The sequence below is a fragment of the Dermochelys coriacea genome, chromosome 26, assembly GCF_009764565.3.
Source record: "Dermochelys coriacea isolate rDerCor1 chromosome 26, rDerCor1.pri.v4, whole genome shotgun sequence".
Taxonomy (NCBI): Eukaryota; Metazoa; Chordata; order Testudines; family Dermochelyidae; genus Dermochelys; species Dermochelys coriacea.
The window spans coordinates 10923998-10948038 of NC_050093.1; the positions used below are offsets into that span (position 1 = coordinate 10923998).

At 44.9% G+C, this 24041-nt stretch overlaps 1 protein-coding gene across 3 annotated transcripts in view; it reads left to right on the forward strand.

The window, feature by feature from the left end:
* The window catches only part of ANTXR1 (ANTXR cell adhesion molecule 1), a 169324-nt gene that overhangs the window by 91608 nt on the left and 53675 nt on the right, over nucleotides 1-24041 (forward strand). For all 3 annotated transcript variants that reach the window (XM_043503029.1, XM_043503030.1, XM_043503031.1), the window contains exons 13-14: nucleotides 2581-2676; nucleotides 12722-12763. In XM_043503029.1, the coding sequence (XP_043358964.1) occupies nucleotides 2581-2676; nucleotides 12722-12763 (138 nt within the window). The remainder of the gene's footprint in view (nucleotides 1-2580; nucleotides 2677-12721; nucleotides 12764-24041) is intronic.

Sequence of the window (24041 nt, forward strand, 5' to 3'; positions counted from 1 at the left end):
ACGTGAAAATGTCGCATACAGAATCCTTCCAAATCTGTCAGGCTGATTCTTTGCTTTGAGATACAGTATAACATCTGGCAACTTAAGATGCCTAGCACAAAACCAGATGTGATAGAGTAATGTAGCAGGGTATTTACAGGCAATTGCAAAAGAAAAATCTAAAAACAAATTGTGGTTAACAGATAATTATAAAAAGCTCTTTAATTTTTCTTTGTTTTGTAGCAATCAGATTGTAGGCTATTGTTAATTAAAAGACGCTTTTGTGAGCTACGGCAGCAAAGAAGTGATGGGAGCAAAGAGCAATGAGACTAAAGATTTCCCGAGTCTGTTTTTTCTGTTTCAGAGTAGCAGCCGTGTTAGTCTGTATTCGCAAAAAGAAAAGGAGTACTTGTGGCACCTTAGAGACTAACAAATTTATTAGAGCATAAGCTTTCGTGAGCTACAGCTCACTTCATCGGATGCATTTGGTGGGGAAAAAAAACAAAAAAACAAAAAAAAAACTTTCTTTTTTCCACCAAATGCATCCGATGAAGTGAGCTGTAGCTCACGAAAGCTTATGCTCTAATAAATTTGTTAGTCTCTAAGGTGCCACAAGTACTCCTTTTCTTTTTGTTTTTTCTGTGCGTCTGTGGCAGCTAATGCAATGGGGGGGCAGGGTACCTTTTCTGGAGTGCCCAGTACTCAGCAGCTCCCAGTGATGGCACAATGGTGAGATTCTGTGCTGTGCCTCTAACTGTGAAGTTAAGAACACAAAGCGTAGGGAGTGAGCGGGGTGCGCTATGGTGGCTTTAAGCCAACTTTGTGCCCTTCTGATCCGGGGCTACTGCAGGGATCATAGGGATCCCCAGCATATATTAGAGAGTTATTTGGGGTCCCGTGAAAGGTTTGGGGAGATTTTTCTTTTGCCTGAGTTGGCCGTCTCCATCTCTCTGTGTTCGGGGGATTGGGTTGCCAGCTTTCTAGCAATTATTTCTAAATTCCAAATGGGTTTGAGAAACCTTCCTGACCTGATTTTTCATTGGTTGAGCTCACACTGCTGACGATAACATTGTGATCGGTCAGCCAATGAATGACAGCTACTTAAATAAACACCTGGATAACAGAACCTCCAGAACCCTCCAGTTCAACCTGATATCATGAGAGGCCTCCATAAGAAGTTGTAATCTTGATTTTTTTTAAAAAAAACCGGCTGGCTCTTAGACCAAAAACATCTCAACTGGACTCCAACCAAAACAAATTGCCTACTTGCTGATCCCAAAGCCTGATGATAGAAGACAGGAATGGCATAGAAACACTGGCTTATCTCAGGAAGCTAAGAGCTTATCCCTCAAATTAAATCTGGAAGCAATGAGACATGTCATGTTCAATTTTGATCGCTGCAGTGAGTGGGATAGTGCAGAAGTTCTCAATGTGGGATTTGCAAACAAGTGTAACGGGGCTGCAATTACCCTGTCCTTCCCATACTGCTAAATGGGAGAGGGGTTCCAGAAGGGAGGGGAATCCTTACGGGGGAGATAGGGTTCTGATATGGAAAAGGTTGAAAACCCACTGGGTTACTGTGTGTGTGCACCATGGCTGTCTACTGATTGGTTTCAGAACTGCCCAGCTCTGTGATTTAGTCCCTACGCTGTTAATAGCTAATGCACTACTGAAAAAAGGTTTTTTTGCGAATACAGACTAACACAGCTACTCTGAAACCTGGCACTACTGAAAGGTGCTGCGATACTATGCTGATGAGCACTGTCTAAGAACCAATATAGAATAGAAGAAAAGAGCTAATGAGCTTCATCTTTAGTTCCACCTTTTGGAGCAGGAGGATCAGAGTTCTAGTCCCAGTCCTGCCAATCAATTCCCAGTGGTCATGATATGTAGTTGGATGATAACTGCAGAATCCCATGTAGCTATGGACCGTTTAACTGGTATTTTGAGCTGCTTCTGAGCCAGCATAGCCTTTTACCTCAAAAAAGCCACTGTCATGAACTCATCTAGATGTGACAGATAAATCAACTGTGGGACTGGGTGGCTTAAGGCCTTGATCATAGAAGTCAAACACCTCCGCCCTCTAAGGTTAAATCGGGTTACCATCCGGCTGCTGTTCAGAGGTCTATAAGAAATGAACTGGTGGTCTCAGTCCATTGCAGAGTGGGCAAGTGTCCACATCACTCAATAAACCAGCTCTGATTGGTCCCCCTTGTTGTCATTCTCTGCTGAGAGGCAAAGAACTCCTTTCTTGCCCCTGGAGGTGGATCCTTTTGCATAGCTGCTACACCTGTCCTCTGAATAAAGAGATGCTCTCCTTCTGCAGGGCTATGAGGGCATCAGCTTCCACTAGCACTGAAGAGATTAAGTGATGATGTGGGTGAGAGGAGGAGGGAAGGTGTCGGGGAATGGGGGGCTGGGAAATTATGCTTTGTAAGTGAAAATAAACTCAATGTGCAAAGGCCTATCAGGGTAATTACTGGGTGCAAAGAACCGTGTGCACACATACAAATGCAGGATACTTCGCAGGTGCTGGGGAAGGAGGAGTTTGTATTTAGCTCCTGCTGCGTCTAACATTCTCTTTGCCTCTTCTCCTGGCAGTCTGATGGGACCATCCTGGCCATCGCCTTGTTGATCTTATTTCTTCTCCTGATGCTGGCTTTGCTCTGGTGGTTCTGGCCTCTCTGCTGCACAGTGGTAAGTCCCCACTTCCATCCCCGACTGTCTGCATTGTAGCTGTAACCACGCTGTCAGGGGCATGGAGTGAAATAATAGCAGAGGTGCTGGCATGGACAACAGACATAGAAAGCTGACAAGCAGTAGCCTCTGATAACCAAACTACAAACCGAGAGAAACTGCTGTGGATTCCAGCCCAGTGATAATTTAGTGTGCATCTGGGGCAGTGAGGGCGAGGATTTTTATTACCAGGAATAAAAGTATTTCTGAGTGATAAGATCATTTCTAAACACTTAAGTTCGTCTTGGCATATTTTTTAATTAAATAGGAATGACCCAGGCAACATATCAAGCCAAATTCATCTCTGGAGTAAGTCTGCTGAAATCCATGGACTTGTTCCAGGGAGTCATCTGGCCCACTGTCTCCTTTGGCCTCCACCCATATAAAAGCAACATTGTTTCCAAATGTATCCATGTTCATGGGTCTCCAAAGGATTCTGGGATGAAGTGCACAATTCATCACTCTATTTACAGTGGATGCAAAGGTCACTCAGTGCATCAGAACAGTAAATAGGTCATGGAGTTACAGAAGAGGCAAAACTCCCCTTGACATCAGTGGGAGTTACAGGTATGGCAAGGTTTAGGATGAGGCACTAACATAGGAAAGGGTTTTAGGAGATGTATACAGGAGCAGGTTCCGAGATGAATGAAACTAACCCAGGGTGCTCTGCTGAATCGACATTTCGACCTACGTGCACTTTAACAGAAGGATGGAAGATGAAATGCCAACTACAGTAAAATGACCTTTCGGGCCATGTTTCCAAAGGAGGATATATTTGGAAAACGCCACGGATGAAATTCTGTCAGAATGGAAATCAGTGGGAGTTTTGCCATTTAATCCGGTGGGACTAGGATTCTGCCCCACGTTTGCACGTGCAAAGTGGATAAATGAAAGTGCAAATGGACAGCTAGGTGCATTGTGTGTGCAATGGTTGGTTGTGCACACAAGAGCCTAGCTGTGCTGAATACAAACCCCCCTGGACACTGTGGCTACATATTCAAGGCAGCTAGCCGCTGCCATTGCCCGTTGCTACACTGCTACTTTTAGCACAGTTGCTCAATGAGTCCTTGCGCAAGTTTGTCTACAAGAGCTGGGAATCACATCCCTAACTCCTAGTGTAGACATAGCCTGAATCTGACCTCACTCTCAGCATGTGCATCCTTCTCATTTTTGTGCAGTAGCTTCTTTAAATACAGGGGTGGGGACAGATTAAGGAGAAATACTGCTTTAAAACTGGGTCCTTCCTTAGGCAGTTGGAGCATAGCAAGGCTTGCTGGATCTTACAACTAGCGATGACATTTTTTAATTTTTGTTTCTGCAAATGGATTTCACTTAGATATTCATTCTGAAGAAAATGGGTTAGACATTTGGGGGCAACACCCATTGAACCTGGCCCAATTTGTCTACCTAATCGGTTCAGAAAATCAGCCTAGGAAAAGGGAGTGCCCTTTGCAGATTCTGGAATGCCATTTGCATTCCTTGTGGAATTGCATGTCAGCTCCATTCATCTGCAAACTGCATCACAAGCCAAGATGAGGTTAATTAATGGAAGGTTTTGGTTCTTAATCTGTGGGGTCTAGTCTCCCATAAACACATGGAAGAGTTTGGCATGAACCACAATTAATATTAAACAAAGTGAGCCACATATCTGTTTTTGCACTTCAACGTGAATATAAAAGCCAGACACATTCTCAGATCTGAAAGCAGACATTGTTTCCCACCCCAAATTTTAGAGGGGTTCAGATTAAGATGCCTAGATTTCATCTCAACCTCATGGAATTGGTTGGATTTAAATGTGGACTTATTGGCTTCCTTGCTGGGACTGATTTCCGATAAGGTACAATTGTTTTTTCTCTCCCCTGAGAGATTGGAGAGGGCTCTAGTTAAGGTAATTGTGTGGGGCAACTTTCTAAACCTCAGGCTTCTACTCTGATTGGAACCTTAGAACCACAGCCAAGGTTGTCAAAAGTGTCTGTGATTTTTAGTACCCGAGGTTTTGGGTCCCCAATATAAGACATGTCAAAGGGGCCTGACTTTTCAGAAAGAGCACAGCATCCACTCTCAGGCCCCTGAACATGTCTTTGGTTGGACACCCAAAAACTGAAGGAACATACATGCTGAGAACACCTGGCATAGACATTAGAACTGAAACACACCTACTAGGTCCAGACACCCAATCCATCTCCTCTAACCCCACCAGTGCAGATTGGTCCCTACAATCCATTCTCTGGTGCTCTGTCCTGTCCAGCGTTAAATGTCTTGAACCACCGGGCTTCCACCAGTTTGAAAATAATAATAAAAATTAGGGTTTTTACAGTGGCTACAATGTATAAGTGTTTTATAACTTTCCGTATGAATAAGGGTCAAATTCCCCCTCAGGTAATATCATTCTCCTTGCATAAATTACTGCTATACTTTCAGCTAGATACAGCTTCTTCACTTCCTGCCTTAAACTGTTTGTGTAGCTATGAAATAGCTATTGTGTTCCACCCAAGAGGCAACAGTAAATGATGTGATGCCTCTATAGCACTTATTTATCACCTAGCGCTGTAAGGAGTTAGTAAGTATAGCACTCCAAGCAGGTGGAGATCCTACTCAGCTTCTGACACTGTGAAGACACACTGGATAGGATTCAGGTTTACCCCCAGTTCCTGGAGTTTGCCTTTATTGCTATCCAAATTAACAATGATGCAACTCGCATCTCTTCCAGAGCACGGCTAATTGTAGTGGAGTGTTTTTTCCTGTAGACCTTCCTCTGTCCTAGTCCTGGTTCCCTCTGCCTCAGCAACTCAGGGCCTGATTTTCCAGCTTCTTGGAGCCATTTACACCTGTGAAAAACTGGTGTAAAATTTGGATTTAGTAGGATTTTACACCCACTCCCCCTAGGCAGAGGAGAATCAGACACTCAAGCTCTTTTGTACTTCTAGCTTGTAACTGATCGTGCTTGCCTGCTCTAACAGAGGGCAGGTCAGAGCAAGAATTGCATTTCTCTGCATGGTGCTAGCACCTGACACCAGGGCGAGTCAGCAAAGAGAGCTCTGCATCCATCAGTTTACAAGCATGTTGAGATCATTTGGTGAAAGATGGTATAAAGACAAAGAATCAGTTTATTGCCCTGAATTTTCACAGCTAAATGTGCAAAAGTGCTGACAGCAAATCACAAAGATTCTTCCTGTGCCAAGAAAAGTCAATGACCACACTCTCCACCCACCCTTGCTACCTTTCAAACAAAATGGCCATAAAGTAGCATTTTTACAACATGATGATGAAGCAAAAGCCCTCAGGTGTCTATGGGCTAACAAGCTAATATGGTCGATGAACCATGGGGTCATTTCTCCCCTTCCGACACAGGGGAAGTGACACCAAGAAAGAAGAAATAACCTGGGGTTATAAAAACAATTACAACACACATGAACAAACACTTCAGCTTTGCCAAGCTAAACTAGGCTAAGCGTTTTGCTTGGCCAGGCACTCTCCCAGCTGATTGCATTCTGCAGGCCCATGTGGCACACACTGAGAGAGAGAGAGCGAGAGCTACACTTCACAGACCCGTACAAAACACAACAGGCTCGACCCTCCGGTCCCAACACACAGAATTTGCACCCATCAGCTACACGGGCGCCCTGTTTCTTCTCTGTATTGGGAAGTCCCTTTATGCTTGAGCAAGTGTAAAACACCGCACCTCTGATTTGGTACCACTTTCAATCCATTTTGTGTGTGTCTGTGTGTCTGTGCACACAATGAGGGGTGTGTGTGTGTGTGTGTGTGTGTGTGTGTGAGAGAGAGAGAGAGAGACTACATATAGCTCAAACCCATCGCTCTGGATTTCCAGCCCAATCTGTCGTCCCAACAGTTTCCGATAACTTCAGCTATGCAGATAAATGTTTGGATACTTAGCTTGGCCAAAGCTCCTGGGCCTATTTGTCCTCAGACATATACCAGTGCAAATCAGGAGAAACTCCACTGAACTCAACCGGCTTGCGCAGAATAAACAATGTGTGAGACAAGCCTAAGGCATCTTTCAGTGGTCATGAAAAGCTGCAAATTTTGGACCCTGATCTGAACTTCCACAGGTTGGATCTGGGGTTTGGGGTCTGCTTCGGCGCTTCTCCCACAACTGTGGCCAGAAACCCAAATATTTCTGATAATGGGGCTAGGAAAGCCTCTGCTGTCAACTTTGGAACTTCTGCATGCACGGTCAGCCTTTATGCTGTTAAAAGCCATTTTCCAGAGGTCTTGTTGTCTCCATATTCTTAAAACAAAAAGCACCACTTTGAATAAACCATCTTGCTTAAACCCATAATTCCATCTCCAGAAAGCAAGGTTCTGTTTGATGTGGGCTCCTTCTCACCCACCAGAAGCTGAACTCTTTCACCAAGGCACTTTGTTGGTTTAACCCTCTTGGCAAACTATGCGGTGTCCTTTGCTACACTCAGAGCCTGACTATTCGAAAGTGCTGTCTAATGGAACCCGTGATCCTAGACGTTCCAGAGAATAAATACACTCAGGTTAAGCAAGCAACCTCCTCCGAGATCTTGTGCCTTTGTGCCTTGGATCCCTTGCAGGATTGGAAATGTGCGTGTTTGTTCTTTCTCTTTGTCCTCCCTGAGCCATTTAGCAAACCTGAAAATTCCTACCACTTGGGGGTGTTTTTTGAGCTGTGGAGAAATAATAAAAGGAAGAACCCATTCTCCTTGAGTATGCTTCTAATACAAATAACAAGCCTAAATTGATAAATACAAGTGGATTGGGTAGTTGATAGGTACTCACGGGGAGTTGAGTTGTATTCCCAGCTGTCACTGACCTTGGGGAAATCATTCTCCTTGTCTATTCTTATCTATATAGGTTCTTATACCATCCTTATCACCATAGTATCTGAGCACCTTCCAGCTGTGCATTAAGTGACATGATTAGCATCTGTTATAACAGTTCATTCTTTCTCATCCTCTCCCTAGAAGGCAGAATTGTTTGTGGAGTATAGTGATTTGTTTCGGTAAGGTTTTTTCAGGAGTGGAGCGGGGTGTTTTTATATATACACCCACCCCCACTGCTCTGTGTTTATGTTAGAGAAGGCAAGTCAAAGAAGTGCGCCTGGCACTTGCAGTGGAAGGAGGTAAGATCAGACGTTTGTCTGCCTTTTTTCCCCCTCCTACCTTTTGCCCATCTTGCTTCTTTAGATTATAATCTCTTAATGGTGGGGACAGTCTCTCATTATCTGTTTTTACAGTGCCTAGCACAATGGGTCCCTGATTATGACACCTAATACACATAACAATAATACATGATCACACTTTGCACTTTTACTAACAAATTCATCCATCTCCTTACATGGTTCCCATCACTGCAGAATCTCATAGTTGTTGATGCATTGATCCTCATGAAGTAGGGAAGCATTATCTGTCCCATTTTACAGATGGGGAAACAGACACACAGAGATCCAATTGAACCTGGTTCATTCATGACTATTTTAAGACCCCTTTGCATGCTCCCAGAGTGGTGCAAAGGGAACTTAGTGTAACGAAGAATCAAGCCCTAAGGCCTAAAGGTATTTAGGCTTCTAATTCCCATTGAAATTAATTGGAGTTAGGGTCCCAAATACCTTTTCAAATCTGGCCCTAATTGCATTTCCAAAGGTGCCCGGATACAGGATTCTATAGCATGGCTCACAAAAAAAAACTACAGAAGGGGGGGATCTCATTCTTTATTCAATTTCTATAGAGTCCCATTTATTTACATTCCTTACATGACTTTTCCATAAGGGATCAAGGAGGGTGAGAGGAAAGTTCCTGGCCCCCGGACAGGGTGGGATTCCTGGAAAGACTCACCACCTCCTACGTAACCTAACTCCTAATGCTCAGAATGGGAACATGCATGAGGGGCTACAGGAGAAGGAAGAACCCAGACGGTAGCAGAGGAGTACAGGAATGTGAGGCTGCTTCAAAGGAAGGCATGTTATTGTGCACAGGAGGAGCCCAGGGAGATGGGAAGGGACAGGCATGAAGGGGAGTCTTGTTTCTCAGTGACAGGCCAATACAAAGGGTGTTAGCGCTGGGCAGCTGTATTATAACCTTGTTTCCTGGCTCAGTTACAGTATATTCATAATACAGTTTAAATGGTGCTCCAAGCAACAACTTTACTCCATATTTGGTTCCAATGGATCATTTCATCAGATTCTCTTCCAAGAAGTTTTCCAGGATTTTTTCTTGTAGCTTTCCATGCAAACCCTAATGATTTAGGTGTAGTTACGCTGACAGAAATCTGGCTTGTTTATCAGATAACAGAGTGAATTTATAATCCTGCTAAGCCTGAACTTTTTAACCCTGCTGAGCAATCAAGTCTGACTGATCTCACTCATCTCCTCCTCTCTCTTTATGGTCTGGATCAGTGTGATAGCAGAATGCAATCAACATACAGTGTAAACAATACAGCAACACACTGTGCGACCAGTATGAGGAGCAATTAGGGTACAACCAAAATACAGTGCAAACAATACATTGTGAAACTAGAATACAGTTGACATACAGCACAAACAATATACAGTGCAATCAGAATACAATCAACATGCAAATCAAACAATACAGTAACACACTGCAAACTATATAGAGCAACCAAAATACAGTCAACACACTGCAATCAATATACAGTTCAACATGAACACAGTCAGGACAGTGCAAACAAGATAAGTACAAACAGAATGCCGTCAACACACAGTATATACTATAAAACAACATCAAGTTGAAACAGCACCCTAACATGCTGTGCAAACAACATGCAGACCAACCAGAGTACAGCCAACACACAGTGCAAACAGTACAGCAATGTGCAGAACAAGAGGAATAGACAGAGCAACTGGAATATAACCATTACCCAGTGTCAAGCTGTCCCTTGCAAGACAATTGACTGGATAAGCTGTAGGTCCTTCTCATCTTTAACTCTCATATGACGCTAAAGAAGAGTAGTGTGGATCACTGAGCGCTATCTTGTTGCTTTAGGATTATTTGATTTGCTACCAGTCAATTTGTGGAGGGAGAAGGTGCATGGAAACTTCCTGAGCCTCTCTAAGTCCAGTCACTATCATGCTGAGGAGTGCACAGACACTGTCAAAGCCAGGATTCCCGAAGGGTGCAGGGAGAAGTGGAGGAAGGCAGGGCCTTCTGTCCCTGCTATGTTTTGGCTCATATAATTCACTGTGCTAGACTCTGTCGCTATGTCTCCCATATTTGCTGGCTCCAGGGACTATGGCCTTGTTTACATGAGAGAAATGTAGCATGCTACCCACCATGCATGTAACATGTCTTGCAGCCGCACGTATGTTAGTGACTCCCCCTCACAGCAGTGTTCAAATCTGGATGTGTGAGTGTGGATTAACCTTGCCTCTGGCAAGCCTACCCACCATGTCAGTCTGTGTGAGACAGTGCCATTGTGGGCTGGTGCCTGCTGTTCTGAGCCGGTCACAGCTGTGGCCGTCCTTTAGCTCAACCATCAGAATCCATTATTGTTTCGTGAAGGACCTTGGTTCAGTCCCCATTCATGGCACGTGATGTCGACATGTGCATGACCTCGGATTTGCTGGGCGCATGTATGACAGCTGCTGACACACCAGGAATTGAACCGAAGACCTCCAGAGCAGAAAACGTGAGCTAAAGAGACAAGGCTCCACAGCTGGGGCTGTAACAGACTCAGAGCCTCTTTGGATCGGGGACACTGGGTTATACTTGCTGCGTCCTTTCAATCTTTGCTAGCTCCAGCCTGCAGGTCAGCCGGAATTCCTCCAGGGATTCCTGCGTGTGCTCCCTCCCCAGTAATGTGGCCAGCGGCTTCACCGCCACAGCCTGGCCCTTGGGTTTGCTGGTAATTCCTTTAATCCTCTTCAGATGTCATTGCTTCCTTCCAAATGGCCTTTTTGCTTCTAAACTCAAAACACAAAGGGTTGATTTGGTTTCAGTGCACACGCATAAGCTCTTCAAAGTTCTACACAATGGCCAATTAAACAAACGGCAGCTACTGTGCTCAGGGACAGGTAGCTGCAGTGACTCAGAGACACCCCTGCTCCGAGTCAAGCCATGAACAAGGGGATAACCCTGACCCCCTGGCCAGCCCCTTTCAACATCGTTATGTTACATGAGGGCACATGCTCCTCATTAATGACCACATTGCATGAGTCGGGGCTTGCGAGAGGAAAATAAAATCAGTGAGCTCATTGGAGAAGCAAAACAGGGAACAAGAGGAATTTTCATAAATATTTATGTCTCCGGGACTCTTGTGCAGCAGCCATATTTTTCCTTCCCTTTCTATTTAAACAGTCAAGTTGTTTGTGGAGCCTCGCTTTTAAAAATGACTAACGCCAGGGCTTAAGCACATCTGCAGCAAACCTCCAGCAGCTCACACATGCCCCAGAGCCCAAATCTGCAACATGTTAAAGTCAGGGAAACCGAGGGCATTTGCCACCGTGCAGGAGGCATTCCACACCTTGTAGCCTCTGGCCCATTGAGTGCAGTTTAAAGAAAGGATTCCTTCATTCAGGTAAATGTGTGGCCACGGGACAAAATGAATCCCTGGCGTAGTCGCATTGATGTGACTGGGTTTACCTCAAGGTTGGATTTAGCCCACTGATTTCAATAGCCATGCCCCAGGGATGAATTTGGAGTTAGGAAGAGATGTTTGACATGCCTATATGTAATAGCTGTCCCTTTGGATGGCTTTCTATTGCACTTGGAGTGGAGAGCTGTAATAATAGCCAGCTATTTGTTGAGTCCTAGATACAAACTTCATGCATGAAATAATAGCCTCTCTCCCACATAAATGTAAATTGTTTCAATGGAGAATACACCCGATCAGCCCAAAACCTCACCCCAATTGCTTTATTAGTTAGAAATTCTGGGAGAGCCTCCAACTTATATGGTCTTTTTTTAAATTAAAAACCTCATGAGAGATTGACTTCTTAGCCCAACAACATGAAGGATAATAAGAAATAACTGCTTCCCTTCCTGTCGAGTTTGCACAGAATATGAGATGGCAATGTGGTCTGGTGAACCGGGCATTGCTTTGGGGTGCAGGAGAGCTGGCATCTATTTCTGCCATAGACCTGGTGTGTGACCTCTAAGCAAGTCATTTCTCTATGCTTCTGTTTCTCCACTCTGCCTTGTCAATGTAAACGGTGAGCTCCTGAGGGCAGGAACCATCTCTTACTGTGGGTAGTGAAGCACTGGAATGGGTTACCTAGGGAGGTGGTGGAATCTCCATCCTTAGAGGTTTTTAAGGCCCAGCTTGTCAAAGCCCTGGTTGGGATGATTTAGTGGGTGCTGGTCCTGCTTTGAGCAGGGGGTTGGACTAGATGACCTCCTGAAGTCTCTTCCAACCCTAATCTTCTATGATTCTATGTACAGTGCTTAGCACATGGGGTGCTGATCTCATTTGCGGCCTTTAGGTGATACAATAATCTTCATCTGTAGTTAATACACCTCCCTAAGACACAGTAGGTAGGTTGACAGAAGTATTCTTCCATTGACCTAGCGCTGACCACATGGGATCTTAGGTCAGCTTAACTACATTGCTCAGAGGTGGGGATTTTTCACATCCCCAAGTGACATCATTGGGTCAATCTAATTCTCTAGTTTAGACCAGCCCATTATTACTCAGCTGAGGGGTTTTTTTAGCTGCACTGAATATTTTGCTCCTAGTTCAGAAAGCTGGATGTCAGTTCCAAGATTGGTTAGATTCACTTTGACGTCACGATTGGCAGCAATCAGAGCTACAGGTGATATAAACGCTAATTTAGAACTATAATTAGGAGGTTTTTACAGTGGCAGGGTTTTACAGTGGCTTATTAGGAATCCCCCTGGTTATCCCGACAGCATTAGCACACGTGGGAACCATGTACACACATGCATCACAGTCGCGATCAGAGGAGCTGGCAGGGACAAATCCTCTATTAAAGTGGCCTTTGCATCATGCTGATGAACAAAGTGTGGATTTAAGGTTGTCTGTTTCTGTTTGTTCCTTCCAGATTATCAAAGAGCCCCCTCCACCCCCTGAAGAGGACAGTGAGGTAAGTGACACCGGCCTTACCAGCTCTCACTGTGCCTGGCTTTCCAGACCTGTAGCAAGTAGAACATAGCAGGAGGCAGGAGTTAGCATTTCGCATTCACCATCTTTGCTCTTGCCCCCAATAGGCAAACAGGGCTGTTTTAGCCACACATGAGGTTTGGGGCGCACTCTGCTTTCTGATTAATGTCTTCAGCGCATGTTTAATTCAGTCAGGGATAGGTCACTTTATTTTCACAAAGTGATGCGGTAACGATCCGCAGCCAGCCAGAGCGGGGCCTCAGTGGCATGTAAAGGGAACGGGAGGGAGAGAGACTGTTCTCTGCTTTGAATAGTAGAGCAATGTAGCAAATCAGCCCTGTTCAGGACAGCAGTTAAGTGCATGCTTAACTTTTGACTCAATCGGAGGACACAAGCACACTAGACTATGTCATCTAGACAGATGGGTGAGCACTAAGTCGCACCACGTCACCAGTGTGAGTAAAGGCTGTACACGCTATTCCTTAATGTTCCTTTCTAGCAAATTAGGTCTGAAGCCCAAAGGCCAAATTATGAGCTGGTGTAAATTGGTGTAATTCCATTGACTTCAGAGGAGCAGCACCACTGTACACCAGCGAAGAACTGGGTCCACGAGTTTTACTCAAGACAACAGAAAAGCAACATTAAAACTCTCATGTGAAAATCTTAAACTTACTCCCTACTTATTCTTTCTGTACAAATCCAATCATGTGTGATAATTAAATCTGGATCATTATTGCTTTCCTGGAAGAGACTCTTCCCTGCTATATGACAGGGCTTTCTGTGCCATATTCACTTTCAGCTAGCAGTGAGAGAGATCATTCCTTCCCTTCCACTGCTTTGCACTTTGGTTACTAGACTAACTAGACCTTATCCCGAGCCCACTGACATCAATGGGACTCTTAGCATTGATTTCAGTGAGGTTTGGATCAGCTCCTCCTTGTAGCAGGATAAGTGAGAAGAGACTCAAGCCCATGGTGCAGTGGGTTTGTTCCCTTGTCTTTTGCTGCGGGGGACGTATTCAGGACTCTCATCCAGCTCACGAGTGAAAATGTGTTTGCTGGATTGAGCCTTACCCCACACCCCATGAAGTCTGGCCAGAGAGCACTCTCTGCTCTAAGGCAGAGCTGTTAAAGCTCGGGGCTGAGAAGCATTAGCCGGGTGGAATTCTGCTCAGCTTCTGCCTATATAGTACTCACAGGAAAGCCAGTGAGCTTCCCATCAGAGGAATGGCTCAGAAAAGTGGAGCCCAAGCCAGGAACGGAACCTGAGACTTTGTAGCTCTGAAGCAGAAACCCAAGTCTTAACACTCCCAAAGTCCAGGAAAGTTTGGATTTGAATCGGCCTCCAGATCAGAATGCTCATCTCTCATGACACCGTTGTCAGTTCGTGCCTCTCTTTGCAACCATTTGACATACTTTCCTAATCAGCTCTGTCTGTTGTTGGGCCCGAAGTAAACCCAACAACTTTGTCAGTTTCCAGCTTCAGAAGGAAAGGGAAAATGTATTAACTTGAAATTGCATGTGGCTCATCTGCTCTGCACTGCACATGCCTCCAAGTCAAGGGATTCAATAGCTGAAATCATTTAAAATACATCGGGCTGGAATGCTAGCTCTCTGCTCAAACACTGGGAAGGGAAATTACATCTTGGTGTAATGGGGGGTGTATGTCTTGCACATAAGGAGGCATTAGGTAATCCTGGGAGTGTTTTGCAGATAAAGCAGCATTTGCTTCAGGTTCTGTTTGGTTCTATTGGCCAGTCTCTCTTGGCAGAAGTTGAACTAAAGGACAAGAGACTAATTAAACTGCTGTGAAGATGCCTTTTCCCTGAGTTATATTGTTCCCTGATCCTGCTGGCCCTCCATGCACAGAGCAAACATGGAGGAGGCCTTGCAGGATTGGAGCCCTTTGCTAAGAGAGTTTTTCCTTCTCCTGTTATTTTCACTGGAGATTTTTTTTCTTCTAATGTTGTGTTTGTTGTTAGCATTTGTTAAGCCTCAGACTAAGCACACCGTCAGCACCTTGGAAGGTGTAGGGAACTTGTACATAAAACTTGGGGTGGCTTTTCTCTCAGAAAACCTGCCCCCTCTATCACCTACCTGTGTGAACTGTGATTACACAGACAGTTTCACCATGCTCTATAGGGGAGGCCCAGATAGCCAAAGGTATCTAGCTCCTTTGAGGATCTGGGCTTGGAGTCTCTTCCATTGGGACTGTCTTGGTAACCCATAGAGAGACAAGAAAGGTGAGGGAATATCTTTTATTGGACCAACAGCCGTTGGTGAGAGAGACAAGCTTTCGAGCCACACAGAGCTCTTCTTCAGGTCCGGGAAAGGAACTCCCAGTGTCACAGCAAAATGCAGCGTGAAACAGATTGTTTGGCATAAGTAGTTAGCACATATTGTAAGGGACCCTTTATGGTACACTGCCTATTGGTAACCCACGCACACTCAGTGGGTGGCTGAGCTGTAGGTAGAGGCTGATGAGCTTGCTACAGCATTGCTGAGTAAGGGTGGCTTTACTTTTTATGCTTTTCATGCTTTTTACATCCAGAAGTCCCAGGTTCTGGCCCTACTGCTGAATACCCAGCCAGGGGTAGGGCGCTACACTGTGCCTGAATAAATGTGCTCCTGTTTCAGAGTAGCAGCCGTGTTAGTCTGTATTCGCAAAAAGAAAAGGCACCTTAGAGACTAACAAATTTATTTGAACATAAGCTTTTGTGAGCTACAGCTCACTTCATCGGATACATTTGGTGGAAATTTCCACCAAATGCATCCGACGAAGTGAGCTGTAGCTAACGAAAGCTTATGCTCAAATAAATTTGTTAGTTCCACCAAATGTATCCGATGAAGTGAGCTGTAGCTCATGAAAGCTTATGCTCAAATAAATTTGTTAGTCTCTAAGGTGCCACAAGTACTCCTTTTCTTTGTGCTCCTGTTTTTACCTAAACCTGTATCTGCAGCTTATCTGTTTTCCTACTGACACAATGGGACTCACACAGCATGTCAGTCACTAGAAGCATGAACAGCTGAGCGGCTAGCACCACTGAAGAGAATCCTTGAGGGGGAAATGTGTCCAGTGAACTTTCTGTCACAGCTTAGGGCAACTGCTGCTGTATTTCCATTCAGTGATTCAGCAAGGGCCCCCCAATCTTGGCTTTCAGCTCCCCAGCTGTTGCCCCTTTGCGTGGAGACATATGTCACTCTCCCTTCTGATTGGAGTATTCCCAAGCAGGACAGTTCCCTCCCTTCACTATGTCATTCCCAGCACAGACAGGTTGCCCTAGGACACCTGCTTGCTTTCTCTTTAGAGATGATAACATTGTAATTTCTACAGCTTACCACACAGTTCTTTCTAAGCAAGCCTACTTTATGCATAAGGTAAAAAACATTCCAGAGAAAACATATTACAATCCATAAAAGAACCTACACGTATGCTAATAAGCTTACCAGAGTTCATCCCAGCTCTCGCATGGGTTCTGGAAAGTGCAGTCTTTTAATACTCCACCCTAAAGGAAACCTTGTGGTTACAAGTTCATCAGAGTTGCAGCTCAGAACAAGTCCCCTCATAACATGATCAGTTCCCTCTTTATACAGTTCAGGGGTCTTTGAACTGGAGTTTCCCAAAGCAGGTAGTTAGTATACAAAAGGTCTCTCACCTCAGGGAATATCTCCGAAAGGCTGGCTTCAGAGCGGGAGAATTTGCATTCCCCTCACTTCAAGGTATTTCCTAAGGAAATCCACTTCACACTGTAGCGTTCCAAAAAGACCTTTAAACTTCCTCTGCCCTTCCAGAGATTGAATTAATCTTGTCTTTCTGGTAAAGCAGTTCAATACAATTTCACAGGAGCACATAAATATTTGCATTTGTAATACAATGAATTCCAAAGGTGTTAACCCTAATTCAGTAAGGTTTAACATCATTCAGTAAAATTTATCTTAATTTCATAAGGTTTGTTTGGGATATTGTCAATCTGTCACACTTTCAACCATCCCAAACCAAAGAGAATTCCAGGGATGCATTCAGTGTTATCCAAAGCTTTCAAAGCAATTGCTGTCTGGTTTAAATTCAGAGCTGGTTTGGAGACATAACTACAGAACTTGTAACCCTGCGATCAGTATTGTCCAGCAAAGGTCTGAGTAACCTGATTTCTCCACACAAGTGACTGTTGATGGAGAGGATATATTCTCACATAGTTGAGTTATTGGTAGGACCCAACAGGAAGTGATAGCGCTGGATATTTTTTAATTTTGCTACTGTGAATTTTGGCTCCCGGGTCTAAAGAGCACGTAATGGCCATTGTACATGCAGCATCTCTCAACGTGCTCTGGCAGAGAAGCACGCAACATAACTCAACAACTTCAAAGAGCTGCTGAGATTAAGAAGAAAGACATTCTGATGTCTGGTGTTTCAAATCCTGCAATTACTTTAAATGCAAAAATACAGCTAATGTGAGTATGTGCACCAGACAAAGCGATGTACCAAAAAACAATGCGTTTTCCCCACCTTTATTTTATTTATGCAGGTGCATGAGGCACTGTTGGGCTGGAAGTTGTCATGATTGATGGCGATTTGATCTGGCTTGCAGTCTAGTAATTATAGCAGCATTCTGAGAGTCAAAGACTCCAGGAGCCAGATCCTCAGCTGGTGTAACCTGGAGCAGCTCTATTTACACTACACAAGTGGAGGATTTGACTCCGGGGTTTTATTCCTGGCTTTGCCACAATTTACCATGTGTTGATCTGGTGGTCCCTTACAGGCTATGTCCACACTGCAGCAGGGAGCATGCCTCCCAGTGTGGATAGACAGACATGCACTAGCTCTGTTCGAGTTAGCCTGCTAAAAATAGCAGTGTGTACATTATGGCATGCCCGAGTACAAGCCCAGTCAACACTTGGGTGGCTAGTCCATGCCGCCACGTCCATGCTGCTGTTTTTACCATACTGGCTTGAGCGGAGCTAGTGTGAGTCTGTCTGCCTGGGTTGGGAGGCTTGCTTCCAGCTGCAGTGTAGACATAACCAAATATGACTCTGTGATTTAGGGCAGATCTTGTGGGGCATAAGTGTTTAGGTGCTGGGGTTTTGGGCACTAAAAAGGGTGTCCATATTGTGAGTGTCATTCTTATGTTGGAAAATGCCTTTGATAAGATAGCACTTTCCTCCAGAGCGTAGAATTCTGTAAACCTGATTCTCATTTACCCAAAGACCACTTTACATCACTTTAGCAGCATAAAGCGGCCTTAAATAGGGTTTCCTCCCACCTTGGGTCCCCTTTACACCACCAGAAGAGTGTAACATTGCCTTAATTTTAAAGAGAACCATCGCCCTCTGTCTTGGAATATAATTGACATAAATCTTTTAAAGTTCAGAATCTGAAAACTTCTTTAAGAAACCTTTAGGAAATTCGTGGAAGTTGAGGCTGTGCTCAGCAATTCCCAGGATCAGGCCCAGAAAAGAAGGCTGACATTCTGACAAAGTATATTTCATTGGACTCCGTTACCATTATAGAGCCCAATCCTGAAAGGGGGACGGCCATTGGAAGCAACACATTGCCTGCAGAGAGGATCGGGCCCCCTTCTCTCTATTTTTCTAAAAATAAATGGAAGATGGATTCAGTCTAGTTAAATCTGATGTTTTTAGTGTGCTGTAGATAGCTCTCTCCCCCATAGAAAACCTGGTAACCACTCATCTCCAGCATGTAACAATGCTAATCCCTTAAGTGGCAGCATTACATTTACAGTAAGAATTTTTCCCCCCAAACTCTTGGCAAAAATAAGACAAGAGGAATTCTTGCATCAGCAGATTTAAAAGCTGAGGCCAGATGGCTTTGCATTGCAAGGACAATGCATTATACTGTAACAATGAAGAACTAGCAGCAGTGCTTTCAGAAATCTGCCCAAGGTTTTATTTGAAAGGACTTCTGAGGCAGATTGGAGACACACTCGCTGTTGGTGAAGGAAGACTTTTATCAGCTCAAGATTTCTGATTGATTAACCTCAAGATCCCCAATGCTGTCCCACGGGTAGTACAGAGCACGGGGGGGCCTGGATGAAGGACCGATGGTTTAAAATGACAAAAATCTAAGTAATACCAATCAGAGGAGCTAAAAGGCTTGATGAGCTAGTAAGCATCCGATGGCCCTCTGATTGGAATATATGCCCTTCAGCAATTTAGGTTGAATGCACTCGTGCGGGTATGCCAGACTCTTTGCTGGCCTTGGTGGATCAAAAACACACATGCTTCGACTCCAGCTGGTAAGAAGGCTCCAGCTATTCCTGTTGGATGAACACCTGGCTATTGGACTTACTGCAACTCCCTCTGATTCAGACCGGACAAGAAATTCACCAGGGAGCTGAAGCTGGCACAACAAGGTGGTCTGTGTCCTACATAGGACAAACCAAAGAGAATGTGTCATGCCAGTAATACGCCACGGGTTCCCCATTCACTACCAGACCCAATGTGCTGCTACTGATCTACAGGGGGTAGATTGTGAATACAGCCACAGAGCAAAGGACAGAGTGTAAGGAGTAACCCCAAGAGACATTGTACCTCCTAGAATCTGTTCCTTCCCTGCTCTGGAGGTGGGGAAGGAGAGATGTTATGATGTACTTCTGGCATTTGATTTTGGAGCTAATTTTTCCCAACCATTGTGACACCTTCTCTCCCCAAGGCGTTCAGGAACACAAGGCTCTGGCACTGTCATTACGACACTCAGGAAAGAGAACCAGAAAGAAGAAAGACTGCTACAGTATGCACCCTCTCCCCAGAGCTCCGACCTGTTCTCTCCACACTGCATCAGCCTTTTCACCCGAGCCGTAAGGTCATTCCCGGCACGGCACCAGGGCCAAGCCACCAGCCAGCCCATAATTGGATAATGCTTACGTCTGTTGTCGTCTTACCCACATTCACCAAAACAAACACACACAAAAAAGTCCTGGAAAGAAAGGCGCATTCAGCAGCACATTTATGACAGGCTGAAGGTGATGATTATCACTGTCAAGGGAAGTCTGCTTGCAAACCACGCAGGCTCCTATGTCCTCTTCTTGGAGGAATTTAACTCACTACATGGATGCTGCTGTTGAGCCATCAGATGAAAGCTTCTGTTCATCTTTCCCCCTTGAACTGCTTTGCTCTGCCCCAAACCATCTCCCAGGCACTTGCTTGTGCATTCCTGGAGCCAGAGAATAGCTGGTAGTGGCTCCTCCACAAAACCGTTGGCACCAGCATTTATTAGTGTTTATTGACCTTTTCCTGTTCATTTCCTCTCTCTTCCTGAAAGGGCTTGTTGAGAGATCGTAAAATAGACCCTGAGAGTCTGCTCTGAATTTTTTGCAGACGCCCAAGCAGGAAATGTATTTCTGAAAAAAGCCAGGTGGCAGTTGTGCACCTGCATATTTCATTCAGCCCCCTCTCTAGTAACCAGGGATTGCAGAGTGGGAGGGAAAGGAACTTTCCAGGAAAGAGAAGGAAGAAAGACATGTAAAAGAAAATTGATTGGGCGTCTTTGGAAACGGAAGAAGTGGGTTTTATGCGGGGAAGATGAGGATTTATATAGCCAAATTGAATTTGAAACATATAGGCAGAATGGCAGACCAGTGCGGCAAACCTGATTAAAGCAGGGGATAGCGAGAAGTCAGCTCCCCCTTGAAGTTAGAATTTGCTTAGACACTTAGGGTTGATTCCTTTCACATCTGTAGACTTATTTTATTTGCTGTTAATTATATTATACCACCATGGGTGTGGCTCTAGCAGCTACAGTCTCAAGTTCAGCAGAGTTATCTCTTGTTTGTTCTCGATCTAGAGCTCATAGGAACACATGAAATCATAGGCAAGTAACACAGGCAATCACACAAACAAAGTCCCCTAGCTTTTAGCAGTTTTATTAAAGTTGCCAACAACGTTATGAATGTCACAGCATACACAACTCCTAAATATATCCATGCACCAGTTAGAACTACAGACATACTGACATCCTCCGAGGTGGTGTTAGAGTCTGATGGCTCTCTCTTGGATTGATCATCAATACAGGGATGGTCCCTGCTGGAGTTTTCCCATAGGAAGCTTAATTTTCTGGCTCTGGGTACCTTTTTTTATAATGTGATTCTGTCTATACCGACATGCTGCGCATGTACATGAAAGTGTCAGCCCTCTCTTTTCTTATTGGTCTGTGTCCCCAGAAACATAAAGAACCCCGAATTCTATAGGCTGTGTAGATTCTCTTTATTCTCATTAACATTGATACCCCACCTGTATCCTGTGGTTAAGACACATATTGGAGACAGATGTGCTTTTACAGCATTTTTATCATTTAAAATTAATCTTCCGACTAAATTTTTGCAATATTACCACTTGGTATCTCTTTTCCCATAATCTTAAGGCACTGGGTTATTCCTCGATCATTTACTTATGTCAGCATTTCTTATCTCCAAGGCCTAAAATAGCGAAGCTAAAATTTTGCAGGCCTCAGCCTACAGGTTCTTGCACTTCAGCTTGTCATACTTATATCTAGTACATAATTCCCTCTAAATACTGATCAATCTTATACTTCTATAATTCTACACATTAACTCTATTTAACGTACAATGAATATCTATAATATAACATGTTAATTAATCATAACATCACACAATAAATAATAAACTAAAATGATTGGCTACACATCATAGAAAGGGCTATGGGATTCATAATGAACTCACATGTCAAAGACCACCGTTTTTATATCTCAGCTAGAGACGGCATCTCCAGCAGCACAACACACTTCTCACCACAAGGGGGCATTGGTTGAAAGAGAGGGCACATGACTTTACAGTTAAAGCAGTGGACTATATAATCCAGGGTCTGGATTCAATTTCTGGCTCTGCCACAGAATTACCTGCATGACCTTGGGCAAGTCTTTTAATCTCTCTGTACCATAGTGTCTCATCCGTCAAATGGGGATAATAGCATTTCCTTTGTCTGTCATATCTGTTCAGATCTGGTACTGTCTCTTCCTATTGTGTGTTTGTACAGTGCCTAGCACAGTGAGGTCCTGATCTCAGCCGGGTCCTCTAGGTGTTACTCTAATACTGCAAATACAAATAAGAATACTAGGGGGTCTGTCTACCTGCCATCAGAGATATGACTGCAGCACACGTAGACATACCTGAACTAGTTCTGAACTAACTAGATCCAATAGCAATAGCAGCGAATCTGTGACAAGCCCACCCGGGTCCCTGGGTATGTCTAGCGGGTGGCTAGTTCATGCTGCCATGGCTTCACTGCTATTGTTATTGAGCTAGCTAGATCAAAGCAGGACCCCTTTGATTTTACAGAGAAGAGTGCTCCCTTGTAAATCACTGATATTACTTCATGCAGTACCTTGCATTTCCCTAACAGTCTCCCATTCAATTATTGACCTATCCCGACTTGTCTTAGTTTAGGAGATCTAAGAAGCCCAAACAGTAGAGCTGAAGGGATGGAAAGTTCAATGCTTTGGGTTTACTTTAGGTTAAGGAGAACACTTGAGTGACGGAAGCTGCCGGTCGGTCAGCAATTTTTTTTAAAGTGATATGAAGAGACAGCCTATAAAAAATAAGCTAAAACAAGCACGAATTACGCAGCCTTTAATCTTAAGTGTTTTCTGATCTTTCTCAAGACAGCCAGGTAACTGAGAAATATGGCATCCAGCTCAGTTAATAGGCACCATATGTTCCATGCTTACTTAATTCTGCCCTCAGCAACATAAATCCATTTGTCCAGAGCCAGCTGGCCTGGCTGAAATATATAATATTACAAACAAAGAATTTCTCCTGAGCTAATTCTGTAACAAATATATTTGTTTCATTTGCTATAAAAAATCCTGAATTTTCAGATTTAATTCAGGAGAAATTCTCTGTTTCCAAACAGCAGCTACGTTCATGCACAGGAAACTACGGCAGGCAGCAAGTGATGGAGTTGAAAGTCACCATCTGCGTTGCACAGGCTGGCAGCCAGAGCACAGACAGCAAAGGGCGAGCAGACCTGAACCCCGGTCAGGAGTGAACCTCAGGAGATTCATCCCGACACTGGGCTTGTGCCTTACCCATCTTGGGGCAGCTGGGCTTCAGTTCGGCCCCCAGCACTGGTTAGGGCATCATTTCTATGGGACTTGTGGCAAATGGGGAATAGTGAGTGCAAAGGACTACTCACTAGGGTTGCCACCTTTCTAATTGCTGGTAACTGGACCCCCCTCAAGGCCCCGACCCTGCCCCGCCTCTTCCCCTCAAGGCCCTCCCCTGCTGTGCCTCTTCCACAGGCCCCGCCTGTTGCTCCGCCTCTTCTCCCAAGGCCCCGCCCCCATCACGCGATCCTGCCCACCCCTCCCCTCTTTGCTCACTGGATCATCTCCACCTCCCTCCCCACCCCAGCTCAGCTCCCTCTGCTCAGGGCTGGGACAGGAGCTGCTGCAGCCTGACAAGGAGCCTGCCTGCAGGTAGGAGGCAACCCAAGGTGAGCAGGGGCTGGCATGGGTTAATGACCCAGCACCTCCCCCTGCCCCGCAGTAACTGGGCTTTTGGTGTCTGGTCAGTACATCTGACCGGACACTGCCAGGTCCCCTTTTCAATGGACTTTCTGGTCAAAAACTGAGCACCTGGCATTCCTACGACTCACACATGCCTCTTCCTGCCCCATATGGCCCCTAGCATGCCTCCTGCCGAGGGACTGCAAACACAGTGAGGATATCTTTCCATGTGCTGGAGAGACCCTTGGAGTCAGAGCTATTTCTTTAGAGTGTCTCACTGCCCCTTTGTGCCCAGAGCACAGGACAGAATTTCCCACTGTGGACTGCTAGGGCAGGTAAACGCAAGAGCGTGGGAGCCCTCTGCCTGCAGAACTACTCCCCAGAGCCAATGGGTGCTCCACCCATCCAGGGCTTGCCGGCTTGGGTCTTGGATGCTGAGGAGAATCTTATGCCAACTGTTGGAGTCTGCAAAATTGAGCAAAAAGTCTCTTGAGAACAGGTTGTCTCGCCGGATTGGTAGGGCTGCCCTCTTCTGGTCACACCAGCACTCCCATGAGAACAGCCTTTCTCAAGGCAATTTGGTGCTTTGAGGGAAAAGAGGCAACGTGACTGGAAGATGTTGGGAAGGAGGAGATAGTGAGTTCTAATCCAGGCTCCGCTACTGGCCTTCCACTAGCCATATTTTGCCACTCCGTGCCTCAGTTTCCTCTGCTGTAAAATGGGGATAATAGTGCCCAGTCATGTGGGGTGGGGGGGAGGGGGCTGTCAATGTCTATACAGTGCTT